The 23,456-nt window shown below is 37.7% G+C and overlaps 1 protein-coding gene across 1 annotated transcript; it reads right to left on the bottom strand.

Moving 5' to 3' along the window:
• Window positions 1–242: 242 nt before the first annotated feature.
• On the bottom strand, window positions 243–20,180 carry EGR3 (early growth response 3). The gene is made up of 2 exons (XM_072399821.1): window positions 19,404–20,180; window positions 243–9,022 (listed from the first exon to the last, which is right to left on the bottom strand). The coding sequence occupies exons 1-2, from the start codon at window positions 19,552–19,554 to the stop codon at window positions 8,028–8,030; spliced, it is 1,146 nt and encodes a 381-aa protein (XP_072255922.1). The 5' UTR covers window positions 19,555–20,180; the 3' UTR covers window positions 243–8,027.
• Between the last annotated feature and the right edge of the window lie 3,276 nt (window positions 20,181–23,456).

The following is a 23,456-nucleotide window of genomic DNA, read 5'->3' as shown; positions in this document are numbered from 1 at the left end:
CTCCAAGGCTGGTGGAAAACACTTTCATCGGCAGAGCTGGGTAATCCAGCAAACCTGGAATGGAGTTCCTAAAATTATTTGCTAGCAAATGTTTTGAATCCTGGACCAGATTAATTTCAGGTTTGCTGGATCACCCAGCTTCACTGATGAAAGTGTATCTTTTCCAGCCTTGGAGAGTTTTAATAAATCAGGCCCAATGTGAGAGCCAGAGTTCACCTGAAACTTTTCCTCCTATACTTGTCTGCTTTCCTATGATTGTGCAATGCTTTTTAAAGACAATAAATGTTCCTGCCACACCCGTGTTAGGCTCAAACAAAGTATGACTTTAGTGAAGAGAGTATATCCTACAAACATGTGCATCTTAAGACTGGCAGCTGCCGTACATCAAAGATCATGATTCATCTACTACCCACTGTGGTTTACTGTTTTCTGCCCTGTAATGGGAACATTGGGCCTGATTAACTAAGGTTTTCTAACAATGGAGGACAATAGACTATAATGGATTAAAAACTAATAAATTACTGGATCACCCAGGTTCTCTTATGATAGTCTATCCTCTCCAATCTTGAAGAGTAAATCAGGCCCATTGTGTCAGGTTGTTTGAAACTTTATACTTTGACTAGGGTTTACATTCACAATTGTGTGTATTCTATCTTATGATTAAAGTAAGTAAAGATTAATAAAGTAATGCTATGCATAGTATAAGCTTGCATTGGTATAATAAAAGCAGAAAAGAAAGCATTTCTCCAAATGCTTAAATTCCTTTAAAGGACCAATGTTGATAGGCTTTAATTGGAAAATACAGAATACATTTGACTAAAGGGTAAATTAGAGCTGGTAACTGCATATTTCATCTAAAGAATCTGCTGTTACTTCTATTAACCACTGGAATGCTGGCATTGACAAACCTAAAGGTATAAGCCGTTTATCTAGAAAATTGGGAGCAGTGTTTTTCAACCAGGGTTCCTCCAGAGGTTGCCTTAAGCTTCTCTGGTCAGTTTATGTGACACCAATTATCTTTTTAGCTAGCTGTAAGGGTAATAATCTTCCCAATGGCCAGCAATGTAAGAAGCATTCATCCCACTGACCACCACACTATTGTACTGTGAGCTGTGGATATAGTAATTATAGCAGGGGGTGTCTGAAATATTTCAAGGGTTCCCCCATGATATAAAGGTTGATCAACACTGATCTAGATTGTAAGGTGCACATTTACTGTAATAAATACTTGGGTACACAGCCAGAGTTCCTTTGTTTGGAAATGGTTTAGGTGTTCTGTTAGATTTCCTATATCATGTACCTTCAATATTGCATGTAAATAGTGACTGTGCTGCTCAATTGTAATATCCTTTTTAACATTAGCCTCTCCATTCTACAGGAGGAATCTCTGCTCCCCGGCTTCCAATTGATTATCATAAATGTCAGTCAAGAAAGTATGTTGGGAAAAGAGTGGATTGTACGCATCACATCTATCACATGGATGGCAGCTGCTGCAGGTGAAAAGAAAATATTTGGATCATATGGATTTACCTGCTGTATAGCACAAATTAGAGGTAAGCTAAGCAGTATGCAGCACTGTCAAACTTTTCAACTATTCCCTATTTGCAAGGACTGTTCCAGTCTGTTTTTTTATCCATTATTTGTCCTAAACCCTTGCTCTATTTCTTACATTCTTCTTGTTCCACCATGGTTACCTAGTCTACTGATATTGATATTGTGAAGTTATTAAAAACTGAGTGGATAAAATACCAATACTGATATCACACCTTGATCAGCCTCCATTTTTTTATTTTCTCAAGCACTTCTCTTTCATCCTACTTTTCTCATTATATAGCCTATAGCAACCACCAAATGAGGTTTTCATTGTCGGTTTAGAAAAAAATATTGATGCATTTGACTGGCCCCTATAGGCAAGACATTTTATTTTCTTGTCTCCAGTAAATGAGGTTCACCTTTATACAAATATTGGTATTGCCATGACCGTAATGAAGATAATTATTAATGTTATAATAGAACACCTTCTTACATTTTTGGCACTGGCAATATTCCCCCCTCCTTGTCTTTACATCATTTAGCAAGCTAGCACACATCCATACAAACCGCATCACACCAGAGCAATGAGACTCACACACAGATGAATATTTTGGCAGTCCGTATTTGAAATGCTTTTATATATTAGCCTGACACATCCACGTTACAGAGGGGTTAAAAACGTGGGATCAGACAGACTATGACCCAAACAGAGGGTGTGCATTGAAAGTCCCTCGGCCTAAGATCAACACAAGCAACTTGTACCTGGAAATAAAGATTGTATATATTTTCACCTTATTATAAGGTACATAGAAATATCTCTGGGAATATAAACAGCCACAAAATATAGAAGACATCTGCTTTCACTTTTATACAACTTTGTACAAAAAAAATTCTAAGCGTGTATTAAAACAGCCAACATTTTGGAAAATGTCTCCCACAAAAGCAGCAATTACCCCTCCCATAAATATCAACACTTTATAAGCACATAAAGCAGTGCCAAGTTTGACCTACACCTTAAATTACTGTAGAAAGTACAGAGATACTCAGTGTCATTATACAATGCAGTATTGTCAATGTATACAGATACTCAGTATCATTATACAGTGCAGAATAGTCATCATCAATATATACAAACTCTTGACACCACTATAAAGTGCAAAACATTCAGAATCAGCTTGAAAGGCACCAGCATCATGAACATGATGGGTGTCATCATAAATAAAGAATGGGAGTGGAAATGTTGGTACCATGTTGAATAAACTCCTTCTCTAGATTGTTACATGCTTACATAGAAAAATGACACTGTACATTATCTCTAACCCCTTTACTGCCAGAGCAAAATGTCATCACTTGGATTTTCCTAAATATATGAGACCTGTGCTTTTGTAGAAACAGATAATTTTCACCAGGAAAATACTGTTGGAAAATGAAAAGAAAATCATTTTCATTCCTTCAGAAGAAGGTTTTATCTTCAAAGACTTTAAGGGGGTATTCTATAAAGCTGGAGGTGTAATTTTTCCAAATAATAATAGCAGAATTATTGCCGTAGAGGCCTCGGCAGCTGCTTTGTGGTCTAGGGGTCAGATTACCAGCTTTTGTGCCTCCTTCATGTTCTAAAAAAGAGCAATTTATGCAACACATACTGCTGTATTGGCACCGCCAACCATTAAAGTAAATGCCTTAGTAATGAATAGTCTCATTATGTCTTTGTGAGTAGTAGCTGCATCCCAGTGCTCTTCCTTTCTATATAAAGTCTAGGTAGACCATGTTATGTCTCTGCTTTTTTTTAGGTTTATAGCTTGTCATACAGTGTGGATAAAATACATGTTTATTTGAGTTGAAAGTTTATCTAGCTAAATCAGTACCAAGTATGAAGTTGTAGTACCCAACAACAGCCAGCCAGACCCAACTTTCCTAAAGTCAAAAGAGTTTAAGGTAATTTGTTACTATGGATTTTGCACATAGTGCTCTTTGTACTGTTTACCGAATAAACCTACATATGGTAATGGTTTTGGAGGTGTTATGGTGACCCTTATGAAAGTTTGCATACTAGTAAATTGTCTGGTGACAAGTTAAGCCCGCTATTTTGCCTATAATTTCACCTTTCTGACAAATTCAATACCTGTGTTCAATTTTGTATTATTTGTCTATCACATTTATGTCCATGTGGGCTTGGTGGCACATTGCCACACCACCCTATAATGCCCTGATTTAGTGAGTTTTCTAGGGGCCTATTTAAAAATTGTGAGTGATTAGATAACCGTTTGACATTTCTTCTCCATTTTTACAGATCTGTTCAGCTCTAAAGTTATGGCAATCAGATTTTATTCATGGGCAATGGATGCTTTGATTGGTCTTTGATAAAAGATCGATCAGAAGCTCCATTCACTTAATGGGTGTATCTGACTGCCTTTTTCTAGTGGCAGTGGATGGCATGAAGACATTTATACAGCTGCAGTTTTAAATGTAGTAATCACTACAAGTGGAAATTGAAGTGTTTGAAACACCCACAACTGATCCTCATTGGGGGCCTATGGTGTTCAACACTATCAAAGGCGCAAACGCTACCTGACGATCTATAAAGCTGCAATCTGGCTGGTTACCACTATATAAATATGAATGGACAGTGAACTATAAATGGCAATGATTCTCAAAGTGGTATCAGACTGAAAAACAACAAACTTTAACCTGCTGACGAAAAATGGCATTATTAGTGTATCTATAATTCCATTTTTCTGGTATGTACCCTGTTCACCCCTTTATAATTAGGCCTTTGTTCCTTCCCTAAAAGTACTATATACAGCTTTTCTTGTATATGACTGTATGTTTGAAGAAAGCACATTTCATCAATCGTCTCAATGCAAACTTTAGTAAATCAAGTTCTATATATTTACTGTCTTGCACATTGTTCTCTTTTCAGAAATGTAAAAAAAAAAATAATAGTCAACCGAAAACATGCATTGATATCCACAGACACAATAATTGTTTTCTTATGCTAAATAACTAATACCTTTTTCTTTCTGATTAGGTATAAAACTCTGGTGCTGGAAAACTACGATACCCCATGATTCTTGTGTGGCAGCTTCAGATTACTAGACAGCTATCAATCCTTGCAAAGCTTTTATTAGGACTTTTCCTTTATGGATTGAAAAGATTACTGTCTAGTAACCAGGTAAGCAATTGCTTGTTTCATTTCCACTAAGTAGCCTTGATCTTTATGTAGCACAATATGAATTTCTTCAGACATTTAGCACTGTCTGCCTGAAAACATATTATGTGTTTAATAGAAGGTAAATGCTACATTATATTTGGTGGCACTACTGTGCTGGCAGTAAAGGGGATAAAGTATTTTTTTCTTGCAATTTTAACATAGCAGCAAAAAGTCATTAGAAAAAGAATTTCATTTTTAGTCCTGTCATGCAGAGACATGCAAGAGAGAGGTGGGGTGGCTCACCCCCAAACCTACCCCCACCCCACTCGTCTCAAAGTGACAAACTCATGTCATTTTATAAAAAGGGCTGAAGCACAGGGAGGAAGATCAGGGGAGGAGGGAGAATGACAGAAAAAGGAGAGGGTATTAGTGACAAGGAGAATGTAGCGAGGAAAGAAATTAGGAGAGTGAATCGAGATGAGAAAATGACAGAATTCGAAGTGGAAAGAAAGAAGAATGCATAAAGCTATTAGATCTACCTGTAATTGTATGTGTATTTCCATCCTTCACATATAATGTAATACTTAACCCCCATCATTGGCATACAGATTCCATCATGCAGTCTATAGCTATGTTGGAATGTTTCTTTTTTTTATTTTTAACAAAATCAAGTGCTAGTTGTAAAAATAATGCATTGCGTGTGCTTTAATAAAGCATTGCAGTGCTTCGCCAGATTAGCTGATGATGGACAATAGAAAAAAACAGACCCTTTTAAAGAATGTTAGATAAATATAAAATTAGCATAACAGTAAGGAACTGCAATATGGAGTAATTATAGGATATTGGGCTTTGTACACACAGTGGTCTTCACTGTCAGTGACATTCCAGTTTTGTTCAGCATCTAGCTGAATGGAACTTGAGGTGTTACTGCCGTTACTAATAACTGTTGTCTGTGACAGCACATTCATGAAATAATAGTTTTGTTACTGTTAGCATGCAAGCTCATACTGAGTGTATTATTCACATTATAGGCTTTCCTTTTTTAAGTCCTTATAACGTCTACAAAATGATGACAGTAAAAGAGGGAGATAGTTAAATTTGCACTTAAAGTTTTAATTTGCAATGCATGCTTCAGATTTTTATTTATCCATTTAGGTCATATAGTCTGACTAAAATCTTCAATTAAATTATACTGAAATGGTAGCAAATTGTGTACTATGACTTCTGATTTTCTATTCTACCCTGACAGTACTGGATGATTCTCATTTATAAATTAAGGAGCATCAAAAGCCCTTTTTTTGTCTGTGAGATTTGGTCATCATGCAATCTAATTTTTTTTTTTTTGTCGGTATGCATTGGTCAGTAACATAGTCAGTATTCTAAAGTTCTAATGTTTCAGCATGATAGAAATCATATTTCAGTTTAGCCAATCAGTCAACTATATAAAGTTTGCATTTAAAATGGCCCACTGTAAAAAATCCTTAAATCTAATTATCAAAATATTAGAATTCTACGAGGAAGGGTGATAAGTGTTTCCAATAGATCTTGAGGAGTACATTATAGAGGTTTTAGGCAGTAGAGTTTGTCACCCCATTCCCTTCTAAATTCCATACATAGTAGAGAAGGATTGGGTTGAGTTGCTCATTACCTATGTATTCATATCTTTGTGTCATGAGTTACCTTTCCCTGCACATTTTCTAACACCAGTGGTGTTCAACAATATTTTCACATACACATAAAACCATATTCAAAGCCCTTCCTAGCAAAGTGCCTGTGCTTATGATGCATTGTCAGTAAATGCCATGGTGTAAATAAACCTTTACAAATATACTGCAACCAAAAGCCCCTTGTTTTACCCTTGTGTATTGCATTAGAAATGTCCTTTGCTCACTTAAGAAGGAAAATCGGAATGCAAAAAATAGACCAACATAAGGGAAGAAAAAAATAGGAATGGAACACATGCTCTGAGAAAGTTGGCTCAGAATCCTGTGTCCTGGGAATTCAACTCAAATCTTGAATTGATTGGACCCTCAATTACACTTCACACTCACTGGGCTGAATATGTTTCCATAAATCGCAACCCAGTTGCAGCAGGACCAACTAGTTCTTTGGTTTAGAGTAAGGAAAAAAATCTATATAGACCTGATATTCTTTCATTGCAATGCAGCCTGGGCATAGGACAATGAAACCTGGCCGTATGTAATCATGCTCACACATTTTCACACACACACTGACTCAAGCTGTAGTTGTTTTTTTTCCCTAATAAAACTGTGTGACAGACGTTGAAAAGAAATCAGGGGGGAGCGAGTAGAGAAAAAGACTGAGAGGAGGGGGATGGAAAAGCAAGAGAATGATAAGAAAAAACCTCACAAAGAACTGAATGTGTGAAGATAGATGTGATACTATATAGAAGATGAATGCAGGAGGAGAAAAAGGGACAGAACATGGACAGCAGGCACATGAGGATTTAACATTTGGACATAGCAGCAGAAGAATTTTTTGCCATAGCAGCAAATCGTGACCCTGCCTCAAACTTTTAGGATTCGCTTTTGCCAAATCCTTAGTACCCTGAGACCCGTGTGCCCCCAACTTCTTATCTTTCCAGCACATAATACAACTAGGAGTTGAGGCTGTACAAGTCATGTGGTTTGGGTGGAGAGAAGCAAAGATGTTATACATAAGCGATGGTCTGCAGGTGAAACAGTGCTGTAAAGCTGGCCACACATTATGCCTGTTCATAAATATGATTCTGAACATGTAATTTCTTCCTTGCACTTAAAATCAACATCCCTCTCTTCTTCAGTATTCAATTTTTTTAGGCCACCCATAGTCAAACATAACTGAAAATTACTATAAAATAAACAAATACGTTACAACCTGATTATATAAAATAGGAAATTTTTGTATCACGTCTGATTTATCGGACCGTACTGCAACAAAATATTGCCCACAAGCACTACAGTAAGCATAGAGTGCATTCAGATTTAGAACTGTACATTCCAATCACAACATGTGTGGCCAGCTTTACAGAAAAGTTTTCATGGATGACATACATGGATTTTCAAGGGTGGTTCAAAGATTTTTGGAAGCAGTTTAATAAATTAATGCTCCAAAATGGAACCTGAAGAAGGAGCAGTAGTGCCATGAGTAGAGTCGTTCTCTGCAGATCGTGTGCAGTAAATATGTTATAGGAGACATACATTGCAGGCCTCCTTTACTTGAGTAATAATCAAAATGTACAAAGAGTAATGGTCTGCAGAGCAACATTTCACAAAAAATGGTGGGTACAATACACAATGCATTCTCCTCCAGCCCCTTGAATTATGTCCATCCAGATAAAAACTCAGGCACATGTGGTAACAGCTGGTGCCCCGGAAACTGACGGTGAGCAGCTTGCCTTTTCACCCCCTTTCTTGTCCTTCTGTTTAAGGTGTATCTTGGCATGCCGTTTTCTCTCATCACTACGTGCAAACTTGCGTCCACAGAAGTCACAAGCGAAGGGCTTCTCTCCTGTGTGGGTACGGATGTGGGTGGTTAGGTGGTCGGATCGGCTAAAGCTCCGCATGCATATACGACATTGAAAGGGCTTGTGTCCAGTGTGAATACGCAGGTGGCGGGTCAGCTCATCTGAGCGTGAAAAGCGCCTATCACAGCCCTCAGCAGGACAAGCATGGGGCCTTTCATGAAGTGGGGTCTTGCTGGGACGGTTGGGATATTTCCTTGGGCGAATTGGTTTAAGAGTAAGTGGGGGTTGATGGCTCATGCCCCCAAAGCTTGGCAAAACTTGCTTCTCTTTGAATGCTTTGATGGTTTCCAGTGGCGTGATAGGTGGTGGATTAACTCGCATGGCCTCCATGTTTTGGAAAGGCTTTTGATCTACTGTGGGTATCTCAGTGTTGTGGTGAAACAAGTTGTAGTCTGGTATCATAGGAAAAACACTAGAGTCTAAGCTCTGTTTGGTAGATGAGTATTCTTGGGAAGAGTAGGGGGTCATACCACTTCCTTGAAAGCCCACCTGATCATGATACAGGTCCCCACAACTAGAATAGGGTGGAAGACTGTGGAACATTGACTCCACATCACTTTGTGTTTGACCCATGATGCCTCCATTCCCTCCACTATTTCCTCCCCCACCTGCACCAGTGGCTTGGGTTGTTGGCACACCAAGGATCCCAGCGCTCATCAAGCTTATTATATTTTCTTGGCACCAGTTGGAGGGAGAGTCAAAAGAGAACTTGCCCAGGTAGGTGACAGTCTTATTACCTGGCTGGAATGTACCTGTATATGAGAGATCCTGGGATGTCTTGTCATTAGCCAGGCCTAAATCCATAACGTTATCTAGAGAAGAAAGGAAAAAGGTAATGAAATACTGAGCAGTAACCATTCCTTATCATATTAAAATATTGTTTTAAAGCTTTGTTTAAACAAGTAATTTTGATTTTCCAGGGAAAACTTACTCTAAAAAAATCTTTGAACATTGCAAGATTGTTTCTTGGTATCAGTCACATACAAACTGGCAGATTGTTGTACCATACTAGACCATGCTAATTAAAGCAGCACATTTGGAGTTAATTAGCACCTTATATTGGACGTGTAACTGAAAACAATTCAAGTCTCTTTTTCAGGCCCTATATCAAGGTTTGTCAACCAGGGTTCCTCCAAAGGTTGACAGGGGTTCCTTGAGAAATGAGCAATTGGTGCCTCAGTTATCAGTGAGACCAATGATCTTTTTGGCTGTAGGGGTGACATTCTTCCCAATGGCTAACAATGCAAGAGGCCTTTATTCCATTGACCACTAGGCTAATGTACCATGAACTGGGCATATCATAAATAGGTAAATAAGTTTTTTTCAAAGTTTCCCCCAAAATAAAAAGGTTGTGAAAGGCTGTGATTATTACAACAGATGCATAGATGTATCTTTCAGTATGTTGTGCACATACAGTGCTATAATGATTTTGCAAGTAGGACAAAAATGCTAATAGCAATTAGTTTACATTCATGTGTCATTCCTACCCCATAGACAGCCAAATCTTTATTCAAATCAATCCAAATTTCAGATATCAGGCAACCAAGGTCTATAAAATATGTGTACCACAACGCTTAGTATAAGTAATTTCTTAGTTGGTGATGGCATAATTCCCATTCAACATATTTCTGTAGACCAGAGCACTAAACTATATTACATACCATAGCCGGGACCAGCACTTACTGTACATGGAACACTACACATACTTATATACCAATGGCAAATAGCACACAGCTTTCATTGGATGGTATTTATGCTCTAGTGGACAGTAAAGATCAATGAAGCTTCCAGTGCAGGCATTGGAGATGCGAGATACGTTTTGAGCAGTTTGGATATTATTACACACACAAACAGTTTGCAAAATACTTCTGAAGCCTACAACAACAGGCTTTAGGCTTGTGTTGATGGCATCAGTTTGGCATCAGATTGAGATGCTTCTAAGCTCATCCAGAATTTATTTACAGATTCATTTGACCTGACATCTTCTGATTCTCATTTGACCTCCTTCATATGGGTTTTGCATTTCCCATGGATTGTATAGGAATCCAAAAGCCATCTGGTGGGAATAAAAGCCTGTTGGCACAGTCCCTTGTACACAATGTAAAAGCTTGGGAACAGGATCCATTGTAGGTGGCATGGTCATTTCTAGCATATTGTGAGCATTGTTGCTTTTAGTTGTATGTACTGTCTATAAACGGATTCAGATTTTGCTTCCACCAAAAGTCACACTCATTTTCAGTAGAAGTAATACATTTATATTATTCCTGTTATATACGGTGCTATCTCTAATGTGAGCTCTGCAAACACATATCTGGCACTCATAGAGTTACTGAGCTTTAATGCATCTCCATAGCACCACATGTCAGAGAAAATCTGCAGTTATGGGTAATTCAGCAACAGCACAAAGAATCAGCCGTATCACTTCAGATACAAAATGCTTGCAGTGTAAATCTTAGTTTGATTAGCAGTTTGCCACCAATAAAGGATGTAGGGTAGTGGTAGATGATGTGATTTAAGTGGCCCTCCTTTGATGACTGATCCAGGAAAAGTGAATTGCCATGTTATGGAATCTTTCAGCAGATGTCACAGATATAGTGGGTAAAATTTAGGCTAATTATGTAGCAAGGATTATTTCACTTAAACATAAAATAAGGTTTTGCTGACTTCAATCATCCAATTGAGCAAGGAAAAATCCTGTTTTTGTATTTTTTTTTAAGATTTCCTTGCAAGTGATTGGTTTCCTTGCACAGGGAAATTCACTACATTCATTCAGAGTGATAATTCCCTATGGTAAGTGAACAGCCTAAATTTCTTTCCTTAAATAAACTCCATCGTCTCTTTCACTGGACATCATTAGCATATTGATTTTTTATTTTTATTAAAAGACCCACTATTAATCTGTAATTAATAGTTGGTGGATACTACTATCTCTTCTTGTCCCAAAATGATATCTTTTTTTTCATTTCAGTGGCATACTGAATCAATGTTATTTAAAATAATTCATCATCTTTGCTGTTTCTTCAAACTTAATAATATATACTGACATTTGGGGTGCAAAAAAATGTCACACTGGCATTTGGGTTTGCCCCTTCTAATGTATGTAATATTTCAATATTTTTTGTTGAAGGTGCACAGCCATTTTTTACCACCAAGTATTTGCTTTAAATATTTTGCTGCACTTAAAAATGATAATGCCATTGCTGAACTTTCTGTGCAAAAGCTGATTGCCAGATCATTTAGTACACAGGAGTTCTGATTTTACTATCCATGCTCTGTTAATGTTTGGTTTGTGATTTTGGAAAGCATATAAGCCAACAATATAAAGGTAAGTAGAATTTATCTTCCATGTTTAACAATGGAAGCCTTATTTCTCTCAGTACAGGTTTCCTTTAAAGTGACCCTGCCAGTCCTAAAAAAAAATTTCCAGTCAAATGTTCCTGCAATAGACGTGGAAATATAACCACTGTTACATCAGTCTGTATCCCCTACCATAGCTCTTTTCTAGAATTTGCAGCCTCCATCAGAATCTTCATCAGAGCACAGCATGCAGCAGGGAACTCCGGCAACTGACACTTCTGGAAGTAATAAATGTTATAGTTTCTGATTGAAGCTGCAGTGCAAATGTAGATCTGATGTATCTAAATACTAAAATGTCAACCCATATTAAAAACACATGCATATTTACTAAATTCAAATTTTCTCAAAGTAGATAGAAACCCAAACACTAACATTTCCTGCAATCTTGTTAACATGTTATTGCCATCTTAAAAGTCATTTTCAATCTTAAAAACATTTAGCTTTTTTAAAAATCCATGATGATCCTTCTATTATGAGATCCTAGTGCAAGTACTGGTAGAAAATGACAACTCTCTGCCTCTGTCACCTGCATTGCCCCCCACACCCCCAGTATAGATTCTGGCCAAGTGGCCAATTTAAAACAAATTATGCCGGTATGCTTCACTGTTGTCACCGGGAAACCCACCATGAGAAATGCCATAGTGCATGTAGACATGAAATGGTTTTATAAAAGCTGATCAGCAGTGCTGAGATGCAAAAAAAATACATTTTTTAAAAAGACAGTGAAACCATTATTTTCTAAAAAGAATAAAACTGCCAATTGTTAATTATATGCAGTGCCATTGCAAGCCACTGTAAATGTCATTTATTTAGGGTTTACTTCTGCTATATGGGGCCTGCAACTTATAGTGATCAAAATGTCTAACTTTTAAGGACTTGTCAACCCAACACTTAGAGATCAATTAAAAAAAAGGTTTAAAAAATGTTACAAAATGTTTTTAAATATCGGCACTCATTTTTGTTTGCCTTTACAACCACTCCAAAAAAAATATTTTTTAATATTTTAATATAAAAAAAATTTTCTGCAACTTTTTATTTTCAAATGTTTACCGTTCTTATTAGAATACTGTTAATAATTGTCTAATTTATTCATAAATTATATTTAGCCTGATTGCCTGTTTTATAAAAAGAGCCCTATGTATATGTATATATTTTGTAGAGAGACAAATGCAACAAAAAAGTTTTACTTTGTTCATTCTTAACATATTTGCTAGAATAAATACTATTCCAAATATTACAAACTTATTTTCCCCCCTTTATCCTAAATAGGTTTGTGTAGGATTTGAAACTTATGTCAGTGATGCGACAAAACCAGTACTTTAGATTTGTAACTATTTTGCATTTTCTGGTACTATAACTAGTTCAAAAATCAAGTCTGAGTCAGTATGAATACACAGTAAAGATGTTGCAAACCTGGAATGGATTTCTTCAAAGTAATTTATTAGCAAATGTTTTAAATCCTAGACCAGATTCATCCCAGGTTTGCTGAATCACCCAGCTTCACTGAAGAAAGTTTATCCTCTCCAGCCTTGGGGAGCTTTAATAAATCATGGCCAAAAACTCACGTTTGTAACTATTGTGCATTACAGCCCATCAGTTCCCTAGTTATTTTTCTACATAATATGTGTCCTGACTGCATGTATTTGCATCTTTAATTTGTATTATTAATATTTAATAATTTTTTTTTACTTGTTTTTGTGAAAGGGGGCTGATAATCCCCTTGTGGTAATAATGGCAGGTACTCCCTTAATGCAGACACTAGGCCTTTAAAGCTCCAATGTCCTCTTTGCTGCTAGTCTAAAAAGATCAGTAATATAATCCCTCTTCTTCCTGTATAGCAGCCCACTATCAGTTATGATTTGACAGCTTTTTTTTTCTTTTGCAATGGCATTGTTACGAGTGTTGTTTGTTTTAATATTATTTTTTCCTTGTCTTTTACAGCATACCGAAATTAATAATTGGATTAATTAAATAGGGATTATTGTATCCTTTATTGTATTAAAGGTTTAGCTTTAAAAATAAAAAAGCTGCAAACGTGAAAATTCAAAGTGACTGCTTTTAAATATAATTGATTTTAATTTGTTCACTTGGAACAAAGTTTTATTAATATTGATGGGTTTTATACCATACGCCAGACTTTCTCAACCTTTTTAACATAAGAAAACCCTCGCAATAACTTTCAGGTCTTAGAAACCCCTGCTGTAATTACTATATCCACAGCTCACAGTATATTAGTGTGGTGGTCAGCAGGAAGAATGCCTCTTACATTGCTGGCAAGTGGAAAGAATATCTCCCTTTAGGAACAGCCAAGAAGATCATTGGTGTCACTTACTGACATGCTGACCCGAGCGGTACAAATTGCTCATGGTTTAAGGAACCCCTGGCAATTTCTAAAGAAACTCCAGGGTTCCACTGAGCCCTAGCTGGGAAATACTGCCATATGCATTTGCTTATTATCGATGGATGTACCAGGATTGGTAAACAATGAATTCAGCAGCAGTGATAACATTGATAAGGTCAACAGCAGGCAGAGGTCCCATTGGTTTGTGGTTGTCAGGAACGCCTCCTCTCCCAACAACCCCCAGCCAATGGAGCTGTAAACTGCTGTTAACATAAACAATGGGCTCACAGCAACCCTACTGCAAAATCTAAAAGGCAGTCAAAGAGGAAAGAAAAGACCCAAGGGAAACTAAAAATCTTTATTGTAAAAAAATGTATATCATCTGCACATCACTTTTGCTTTACTGCACTAACAAATGTATAAGCAGCTGGAAAAAAATGGCCAATAGGTCAAACATTAAAATGATTGCTGTAGAATATCTGTATATTATGATACAGTGATCTTTTCCTAGTGTTTACATCATTAATCTCATACCATTGCAACCCTACTTTGAAAATGCTTAAGTGTCAGTACAAAGGACATAATAATGGTGGGATTAACACAAGCACATAAATTGCACATGCAAATAAAAAAATAATAAAAAACAACAAAACACAAATCACTGAAGCCACTGTGATCTATTGTGGAACTGATAGTAGTTAAATAGGCTGAAAAAACAATAGACTCTTTTTGATTATAGCTTAAATTTAGGAAAAATAGGTTTTGCTTCCTAATGTCTATGGCCACTGATCAGTTCCTGGGAATATATTTGATTCCATTTACAGAGATCATAGTGAGTGGACAGAAGTGGACAGAACACGTGTTTCTGAATCCCAGACCAGTCTTATACCTGTATTACTACTCTGCAACCAGGCAGCCTGAGATGAGCCAAATTATATAATAAAAGGTAATGAATTACCATGTGTTTTAAACAAGCAAACAGAATAGTAATAAGTAGCCCAGCTGCATAACATGATATACATTCCTACAGTTCATCTGTAATTGGTGACTTGCATTAGAAACATTCAGATACAACCACCCATGCACACCACATGCAACCCTTCCCTGTATAGCTGTTATAGCAGGAAGACCTTTACAAACATTATCTGCCAGCAAGCCTCTGATTATAGTAAGTTAGCCTCTATGTGCTTTGTGAATGATATTGATGTCTGCAGTATCCATGGTACTGTTTTGAAATCATTTACCAATTATTCAGTTCAACTGATGCGTGTGAGTAAGCAACAAACACCTACATGCACTAGTGGGTTTATGATTAGATAGTTTGTGTGCCCCCTTTATTGTGAGTAAACACGATTTTGCCTACAGTGTGAATATTTAACTTAATATATGTTTGCAGAGAATGCTTAGTTCTTTTATGTATGCTCATTCACACTTATTTATCCCATTGTTCAATCATTAAAAGTTCAGTTCATCCAAAACTAATGATTGATTTCATTTTTTGTAAATGTTCATAGGTTAACTACTTAACAGTTTCTTATGTTCTTAGGATCTATTGATGAAGCAGAGAATACTATATTTACTGAAACATTCTCTGGTGGAGAATCTTCCAGGTTCATATGACAGTAATTCATTCCATAAACCCCCTTTTAAAATAAATCTGTGAATCTCACTACTTCCATTGTATCCCAGTCACTGTCTTCAAGGTTGTTCCAAAACCTCAGTGATCCTACCAGCTGCAGCTCTGACTTTCTATAGAATAGGTCACCAATTCCCAAATTTTACACAATGAAACATTCACAAACATTTGTGAATGTTTCAAAGATCTGTCTGAATATGAACTCATGTAGGTCTTAAAAGCTGAGGATTCTTAAAAACAAAGAAGGTAGCTCTAGTAACAAAAAATGTGGTGAAAAGTTATCTGATATTTATGACTCTCCTTTACCTTCAGCATTTCAATAGCAAGTGTCTAAAAGCTGAAGCTAAATTCCAAACAGATATTTATAATATATATATATATATATATATATATATAAATATATATATATATATATTTAACTCATAGCTATATGCAAGAATGTTTTTATTGCTGTAAGTGCCACAAATGTGTCTTTTTATTAGCTCCTTGTATTTTTTTCTACACAGCAACACCTGCTAATAGGATGATCAGAATGAGCTGAAAAAAATATACTTTTTTGTCTAAGTTGTATTGCTTACATGCAAGGAAGAAAAGTAAGAATTTGGCTGTGTTTTTGCCAGGGGATCCCAGATCACAGCACTGTCCGAAGCTAATTACAAATCTTAAAAAGTTTTTAATTACCAAGGCAATGTCATGCACATAAATGAAACTCAGCTGTGTATTTTATTGTTTGCTTTATGATCACTGTAGTATATACAAAAATAGTGCTTTATATAACGGCTTTCCTGTTTTCAGATGCAAGCTGGAAAAACGCCCAACTGCTTCCATATGGACATGCAGAGTTGAAGGTAAAGTGGTTTTCTTTTATGACTTGGGTATGATTAAGCATTGTAGATGTCACATACAGCTTTCTATAGAAACAAGAAGTATTCTGCACTAGTGATCCTTTGCTTAGAAAGAGCTATAGTCCACTAAAGCAGATGTATAGAGAAAAAGGGATAAGCTTGTGGTAAACTAAACACCTCCAACATGTTTCACGGTTGTGGACACTTATTTATTCCAATTAGTTTTCAATCCAGTGTACTATGATTTTGTGTATATGGTCCACTATTTTTTACTTGTGATATGTAATCATCAATCAGTTTTGAAGTATTTTGGATGTACAGTTTGAGAATTTCTCAGGAATCATTTGACTAACAATAAAGCTGGCTATACACTTTTTTTCACCTACTTCTTACCTAGAATATTCAGGTACCCCATAAATTTCTATTATTGTCTTAGGAAAAGGTGGGCACCAACAGAAACAGGGCTTAAAGTCTTAAAATATTCACGTTAGCCCTACAGAGAATGCTCAACTGGCATGCCATAGAAACAAGGGTACCACTAGATCCAGGTAAAATGTGATATTTATCTCATATTCAGACCAGATTATACAGACAATTTTTATTATCATGTATTTATGTAAAACAAACATATTTTACAGCACTTTCCAGAGCCCATAGTCATGGTACTTACATTCCTTCAGAAGAGCTGACAATCTAATGCCCCTACCACAAACATATCCCTAATATAAGCTAAGGACGGTTTTTAGGGGAAGCCAGTTAACCTACTAGTATTATTGGGGATGTGGGAGAAAACCCTACACACATAGTTCATCCAGATCTGTCTAAGAATCAAACTTATGACCCTAGGGGAATTGCTAACCACTGTGCCACCACACTTTGTGGCTTATGTGGTGCTTACACAGCCAGCATGTTTATTGTACTGTGTGATATGAATGCTGTACCCAAAAATCCCTAAAGCTCAAGGAGAACATGCAACAAAATACACAGCAATGTCTCTGGTGGAAACTAAACCTAGAACACCAGCTCTGCAACACTATCCACTACACCACCCACTCTGCCCTAAACTAAAATATAAAAATATAGAACATCCTGACAGTGTTCTGTGTGCGGCTGTCATATATACAGTCTGACCCAGTAGCACATATATGTAGAAATGTTCTGAATAAATAAAATAACTGCATGGTCAGCTTGTGACTGCCTCACATAGCAAGCTGATTGTTAGAGAAGCAAAGCTAAATAGTTATCCAACAACCACTAGTTGGTGAAATAAATAGAAAAATTCCCTCAGAATGACAGGTGAATGACAGGTGAGGAGGTGTCCATCATTTCTGTCTTCTTCCCATCATTATAAAGCAGTTCTGAAGTGACTAATGCTTAGCAAGGTCCTATTTGATAAAAGCAGATCTTTAATAGTGTGCAAAGTGCAGGCAACATTCAGCCAGACTTCAGCCTGCTTTTCTAGGTCTGTGATCATCTAGCATAGTTTTTCTCAACCTTTTTAACATGGGGAAGACTTTTCATTAAACAGGATTTATATAGCTGAAAGTTATTGAAATGGGTATGATGAGTTTGAATATTTTGAATATGATTTATTTAGCGCCAACATATTACGCAGTGCTGTACATTAAATAAGGGCTGCAAATGACAGTGACACAGGAGGAGGAAAGGACCATGCCCTGAAGAGCTTACAATTCAGGATGTACTTGAAATAACTTTCAGGTCTTTAGGAAACTTCTGATATAATTTCTATATCCTAAATAGCTTAGTGGTCATTGGAAAGAATATCACACTTACAGATCATCGGTGTCACTGACCTGAGAGGTACAAATTGCTCAAGGAAACAAACTCTGGATAAGAAACACTGTCCTGGCACTTTGTTTTAGGTTTGCTAATGTGCATTGCTTTTAATGACAAAGTACAACGCAAAAAAACTATAAACTTTACTCAGCTTCTCCATATAAACATTTATGGGATTTGCTGAACTTTGGGATAACTACCTCTCCCTGGTGCTGCCTACAGGAACAACCCTGAGTTCTGAATTGTTACCCCTGGGAGTTGTATTCTCTTGGTGTGAATAGTTTTAGTGGTGAGGATTACTTTATAGTCTGAGCCTGCTGGATATAAATCTATTCTGTACAATTTGGAAATGTTTCTAGCACATTTGTAGTTCGGAGCCTTTGGATAGTCGGTCACCTCCAGTTTAAGGAGTTAAAGATGGAAATCCCCCTCCCTCCCCAGCATACACCTACTCACCTCTATCCTGTGAGCTGTCACCAGCTGCCCCCACGTGTCACCTCCCAACTCAGTCGCCTGCCTCCCCCACACACCGGGCTGGGAGCTCCCCCACCTCCGCAACCATATTTAAAGACTTCCTTCCCCCACAATGTGACGTTGTCAGCGTCTGAAGGGGAATTGTGCAGCTGTCACAGCCATGGAGCCCCCTAGAGATGGGTTACCTCTAGTGGTGGGGTAGCAAAGTGTTCGGGACTGGAGTGGGCATATGCATGCGCAATGCACTCAGAGCGCACTGGTGGGATCAGGGATCATCAAACATCCAATCTATAGGGATACTTCTAACATTCCTGGATCCTGGAATGTTATGATTCATCAGCAATGTAAAACAAAACTTGCCAATGATACAATGTAACAACCACTGGCAATACAAATACCCCCTGACCCCATATTGTCTACATTCCAACACATGGATCCTTCCACCATCCCAACACATAGATCACACATTGATCACACATAGATCACGCACAGATCACACATAGATCACATATAGATCACACACATAGATCACACATATAGATCACATATAGATCACATATGGATCACACATATAGATCACACATGGATCACACAAAGGTCACACATGGATCACATATAGATTACACACATAGATCACACAAGGATCACACATGGATCACACATAGATCACACATGGATCACATATAGATCACACATAGATCACACACATGGATCACCATTCCCCAGCTTGGCATTGCTCCTACCTGCAGACATGGCGGAGTAGTGCTGCTCGTTGCCCCCTCCGGGGTAGATGGACAGAGTTCCTGGCAGGTCTTGCCCCTCCTCGGCGTACAGACTGTCCGGTAGAAGCGATGTCATATTAACGGGGAGTTTATCCAGCAGCTTTCCGGTCATAGCACTGGCCACAGCAGGGTGGAATTACACGGTGGACTTACCCCCGAGTGCTGGCAAGTTCTACAAATTGGCCCCTGGGATGCTGCACTGGCCCCTGGTGTGATGGACCCCCGAGGAGAAATCAAAGGGGGCAGTGATTGTGCTCCATAGCGCAGATCGCTGTCACATTTACCCCCTGCATTTAGGGCACATGTGTCTGATCCACCCCTATGCCCCAGGCAGGTAAGTACTGAGATGAAGGAATGAAGGATGGAGCGGACGGAATCAGAAATGCTACCCCATAAGATGGAGGAATGTGCGATCTAGGCAAAAAATGGAATAAGAAGGGGCAAGTAGAGAAGAGTGTCGTCTTGCATGTGGAGGATGCTGGGATGGTGCATGAGATGTGTAACAGGTGCAGGACAGGTAGGCTGCTGCTGCTGGTGTCAGATCTACCCCACAATGGGGCAGGTAGATATTGTGGGATTTATGGGGGGCGGATGGGTGTGGTTATTCGTTGTGCCCCAGGGATGGAGGGGAGAAGTGGGAGGAAAGTGTCTGATCCCTCCAGGGAGATGGCATAGGAATTATCTCTCTTCTCTCTCAATCTCGATGCTCTGTCAGGGGACTCCGGCTGCTTTTTATCTCCGCCCGGGGAAGCTCCAGTGACGTAACTGTCCATATATGGACACACACTGGCGTGATGTCACAATGGAACCTCCTTACAATGGAACATTAGAGAGAAAGGAAGAAGCGGCTGCTGACTGACCGCATTGTATACATACCGAGCACCGCAGCCTTCTCTGCCCATGAATCCTACAAGGACTACTTCCGAGGCACATTCACTCACCTGACAATTCACAGACTTTTAGATCATGCCTTTAACTGTAACTCTAATAATAAATGAATGTTAGTATGGGATACGAATGGGCATGGAAACATTTCTAGAATTTAGGAAAAGTAATGAGACACTTAACAGGTAGGTGACATGACATGGTAGTACCTAAAGAACAGCCAAAACATTACAACCACCTGTTCAGCATTATGTAGGTGCTCCTTGTGCCATAAAAGCAACCCAGACCTATTCTCCTAGATTGTAAGCTCTTCGGTTCAGGGTCCTTTCCTCCTCATGTGTCACTGTCTGTATCTGTCTGTCATTTACAACTCTTATTTAATGTACAGCGCTACATAATATGTTGGTCCTATATAAATCCTGTTTAATAATAATAAATTCTAATATATCTTCTGATAGATGTCATATGAAATAATCATTGTTATTCCCTTCACATGTCAGTGTTTTTCATATTCTAGCTTAGGGGTGCCCACAGTTTTTTGGCTTGCGAGCTACTTTTAAAATGATTTACCATCAATAAAAAAATGCTAAACATATATTTATCAATATATATTCCGAGTATACTTTATATTTAAAATATATATTGTTTACCTTGCATAGCAGCATGAACATGTATGGCACAATTCTGTACATTTTTGGCCTTTACCTTACCCCGATGACCTCTTAAACTGAATGGAATCAGCCAAAGTTGCATAGCCCGGACAGTAGTTGCTGGTAGCCAGCCTCAAACAGACTTCCAAATGATCATCAGTCATGGTGGAATGGTATTTGGACTTAATAACTCCTGTGCGGAGTAGAGTTTTTTTTTTTTTGAAAGGCAGGGCTCCGCAATCTACTCGCATTGCATTTGCGATCTACCGGTAGATTGCGATCCACCTGTTGGGCACCTCTGTTTTAGCTGATCAGTGTATAGATTTCATGTCTCTTACACTTACTCCTTTCCTTTGTCACCAAATGATAAATCACATCTCCCACCTGGTCTGAGAAGCAGGCAACCTGACTTTTCTGTTAGATACTTTTGAGAAGGGAGTGTGAGTAATATATAAATATAAATAATTCATATTACTATATATTATATTATACTATATATACTGTCAAATATTACTTACAGAAGCCACAAATGGGCATCTACAGTAGAACTTAAAGCAGAACTAAAGTTACATTTTAAAAAATTACAATCAGGCAAAGTTTTATTGTAGAAAGGGGCAGGCAATGTCCCTTCTGTAATACAAAACAGAATTGGTACCTTTACTGGCACAATTGCTGAGCTGCATATGTGCGTTGGTTGGTAGGATACCCAGCACATCCCAGCTTCCCCTGCCGCTGCCAAAAGTGAATGAACTATGCTGGACTTATTCATCCAGGCCTAACCAGTCAAGACGGCCAAAAATCTAAACAAGAGAAGAAAGAAGAAGATGACAGAATGGGCACAGGTATGTAAGCACAGGGTTTAGTTCATATTAAAGCCTGACTTTGCCAATACTCCACCCAGTTGGAATCCAGGGGTAAGAACTAATAGGCTAAATATCCTTGTCCTAGCACCCCTTATAAATGCGGATCTATAATTTCACAATGAAAAATGCAATGAAATATACTTACCTGTTCACAATCTCTATTTCTATAGCACAGGTAGTCCCCCGGTTACATATGAGATAGGGACTGTAGGTTTGTTCTTCAGTTGAATTTGTATGTAAGTCAGAACAGGTACATTATTTTAATAATGCTAGAATCTGGAAGAGGACCAGGTAAAGATGGGACAAGGACAGGTGAATGTGATTTAAAATATTGCAGTCAGGTAGTACATTTATTTTCCTGTAGAAAGGACATCACCTGACCCCTCGGCAATAAAGGGCAATTTTACCGGTTAGTGCTGCTTTAGGAATCCAGTTATAGTAGAGTTGGTCTTAATCATCTACTGAAGTTTAGCTGCGTTCTTAAGTTGTGTTCTTGGTGGAAGTTTCACTGGCTGCTGATGTGAGAAAAGACAACTATGAAGAAAGCAGTTTCTGTCCCTTTATCACTGGAGTAAAAGATAAACCACAGCCAAAACCTTTTTTATTTCCCACATTGGATAGAGTAGGGAAAGGTTCAAACTTCTGTCAGTTTTTGTATTGTGCTCCATGTTCCATTGGGAAGATTTCATTCTTGTCCTAGAGATATAACATGAAGGTACATCTCACCAAAATAATTCTTCCTATTCTACCTATTCCTGTTTTGGTAAACCAAGAGCCATGTTTTAAAAATACATTTTAGTATAGATACAAGAAAGGTAAACTTGTTCAACTTAACAGAAGCTTGTTTGAGCAGCATTATTATGAAGTTACATTTTTACAGTTTGATCACTGGGGAAATGCATCATCTTGTGGCTGCAGCAGACTGATGCTCATGGATATTTTTGTAGGTATAAAAGGTACAGCTGGATTAAAAATAATACTTATGCTGTATATTGTGACATGTAATTAATTTATTCATGCAGATTTGTGAAGTTACTGAAAGGTAGAAGCCCTGTAAAGGTACCAGGTGCCACATGAGTCAATTCACACAAATGCTTTTTAGCTGCAGTGCTTCCTCTGTATCTGTATAGCAGGTCCAGTAGGTACCATTTTCAGAAAAGTTGCAAATAGTTCTGGTTTTGATTTTCTTTTCCTTTATTTTTGGATTCACATGGGAAGATGAGCATACAAATGTCCAAGTATGCAAAAGAAATTCACACCATGTTTTCTGTCACATTATTACAGGTAAGGCCCTCTGGAGTCAGGATTTTAAATGTACTTTAATGCACACAAAAAATGGTCTGACCTTTGGCCCTTAGAGCATGTTATCAATCTTCTTCCGATTAACAGCAATTAATTGCTTTGGCTACAACATGCTTTTTTTTAGCAATTAAATGGTAAAGAAATCATATTTCTTTGAATATTCCCTATGATGATTTTATAACATCTGTCTGACATAACAGGAATATAAATACAGCGTTAATACAGCATACATCACTAAGCTATGTGATACAATTATTCCTTTTATATTGGTTGTGTTTCCAAAATGTGTTCCATAAGTAGTAATTACCAAATAC

This window comes from Pyxicephalus adspersus, chromosome 2 (assembly GCF_032062135.1).
Source record: "Pyxicephalus adspersus chromosome 2, UCB_Pads_2.0, whole genome shotgun sequence".
Lineage (NCBI taxonomy): Eukaryota > Metazoa > Chordata > Amphibia > Anura > Pyxicephalidae > Pyxicephalus > Pyxicephalus adspersus.
Note: the sequence above shows the minus strand (reverse complement) of the source record. Positions and strands in the feature narration are given on the sequence as shown.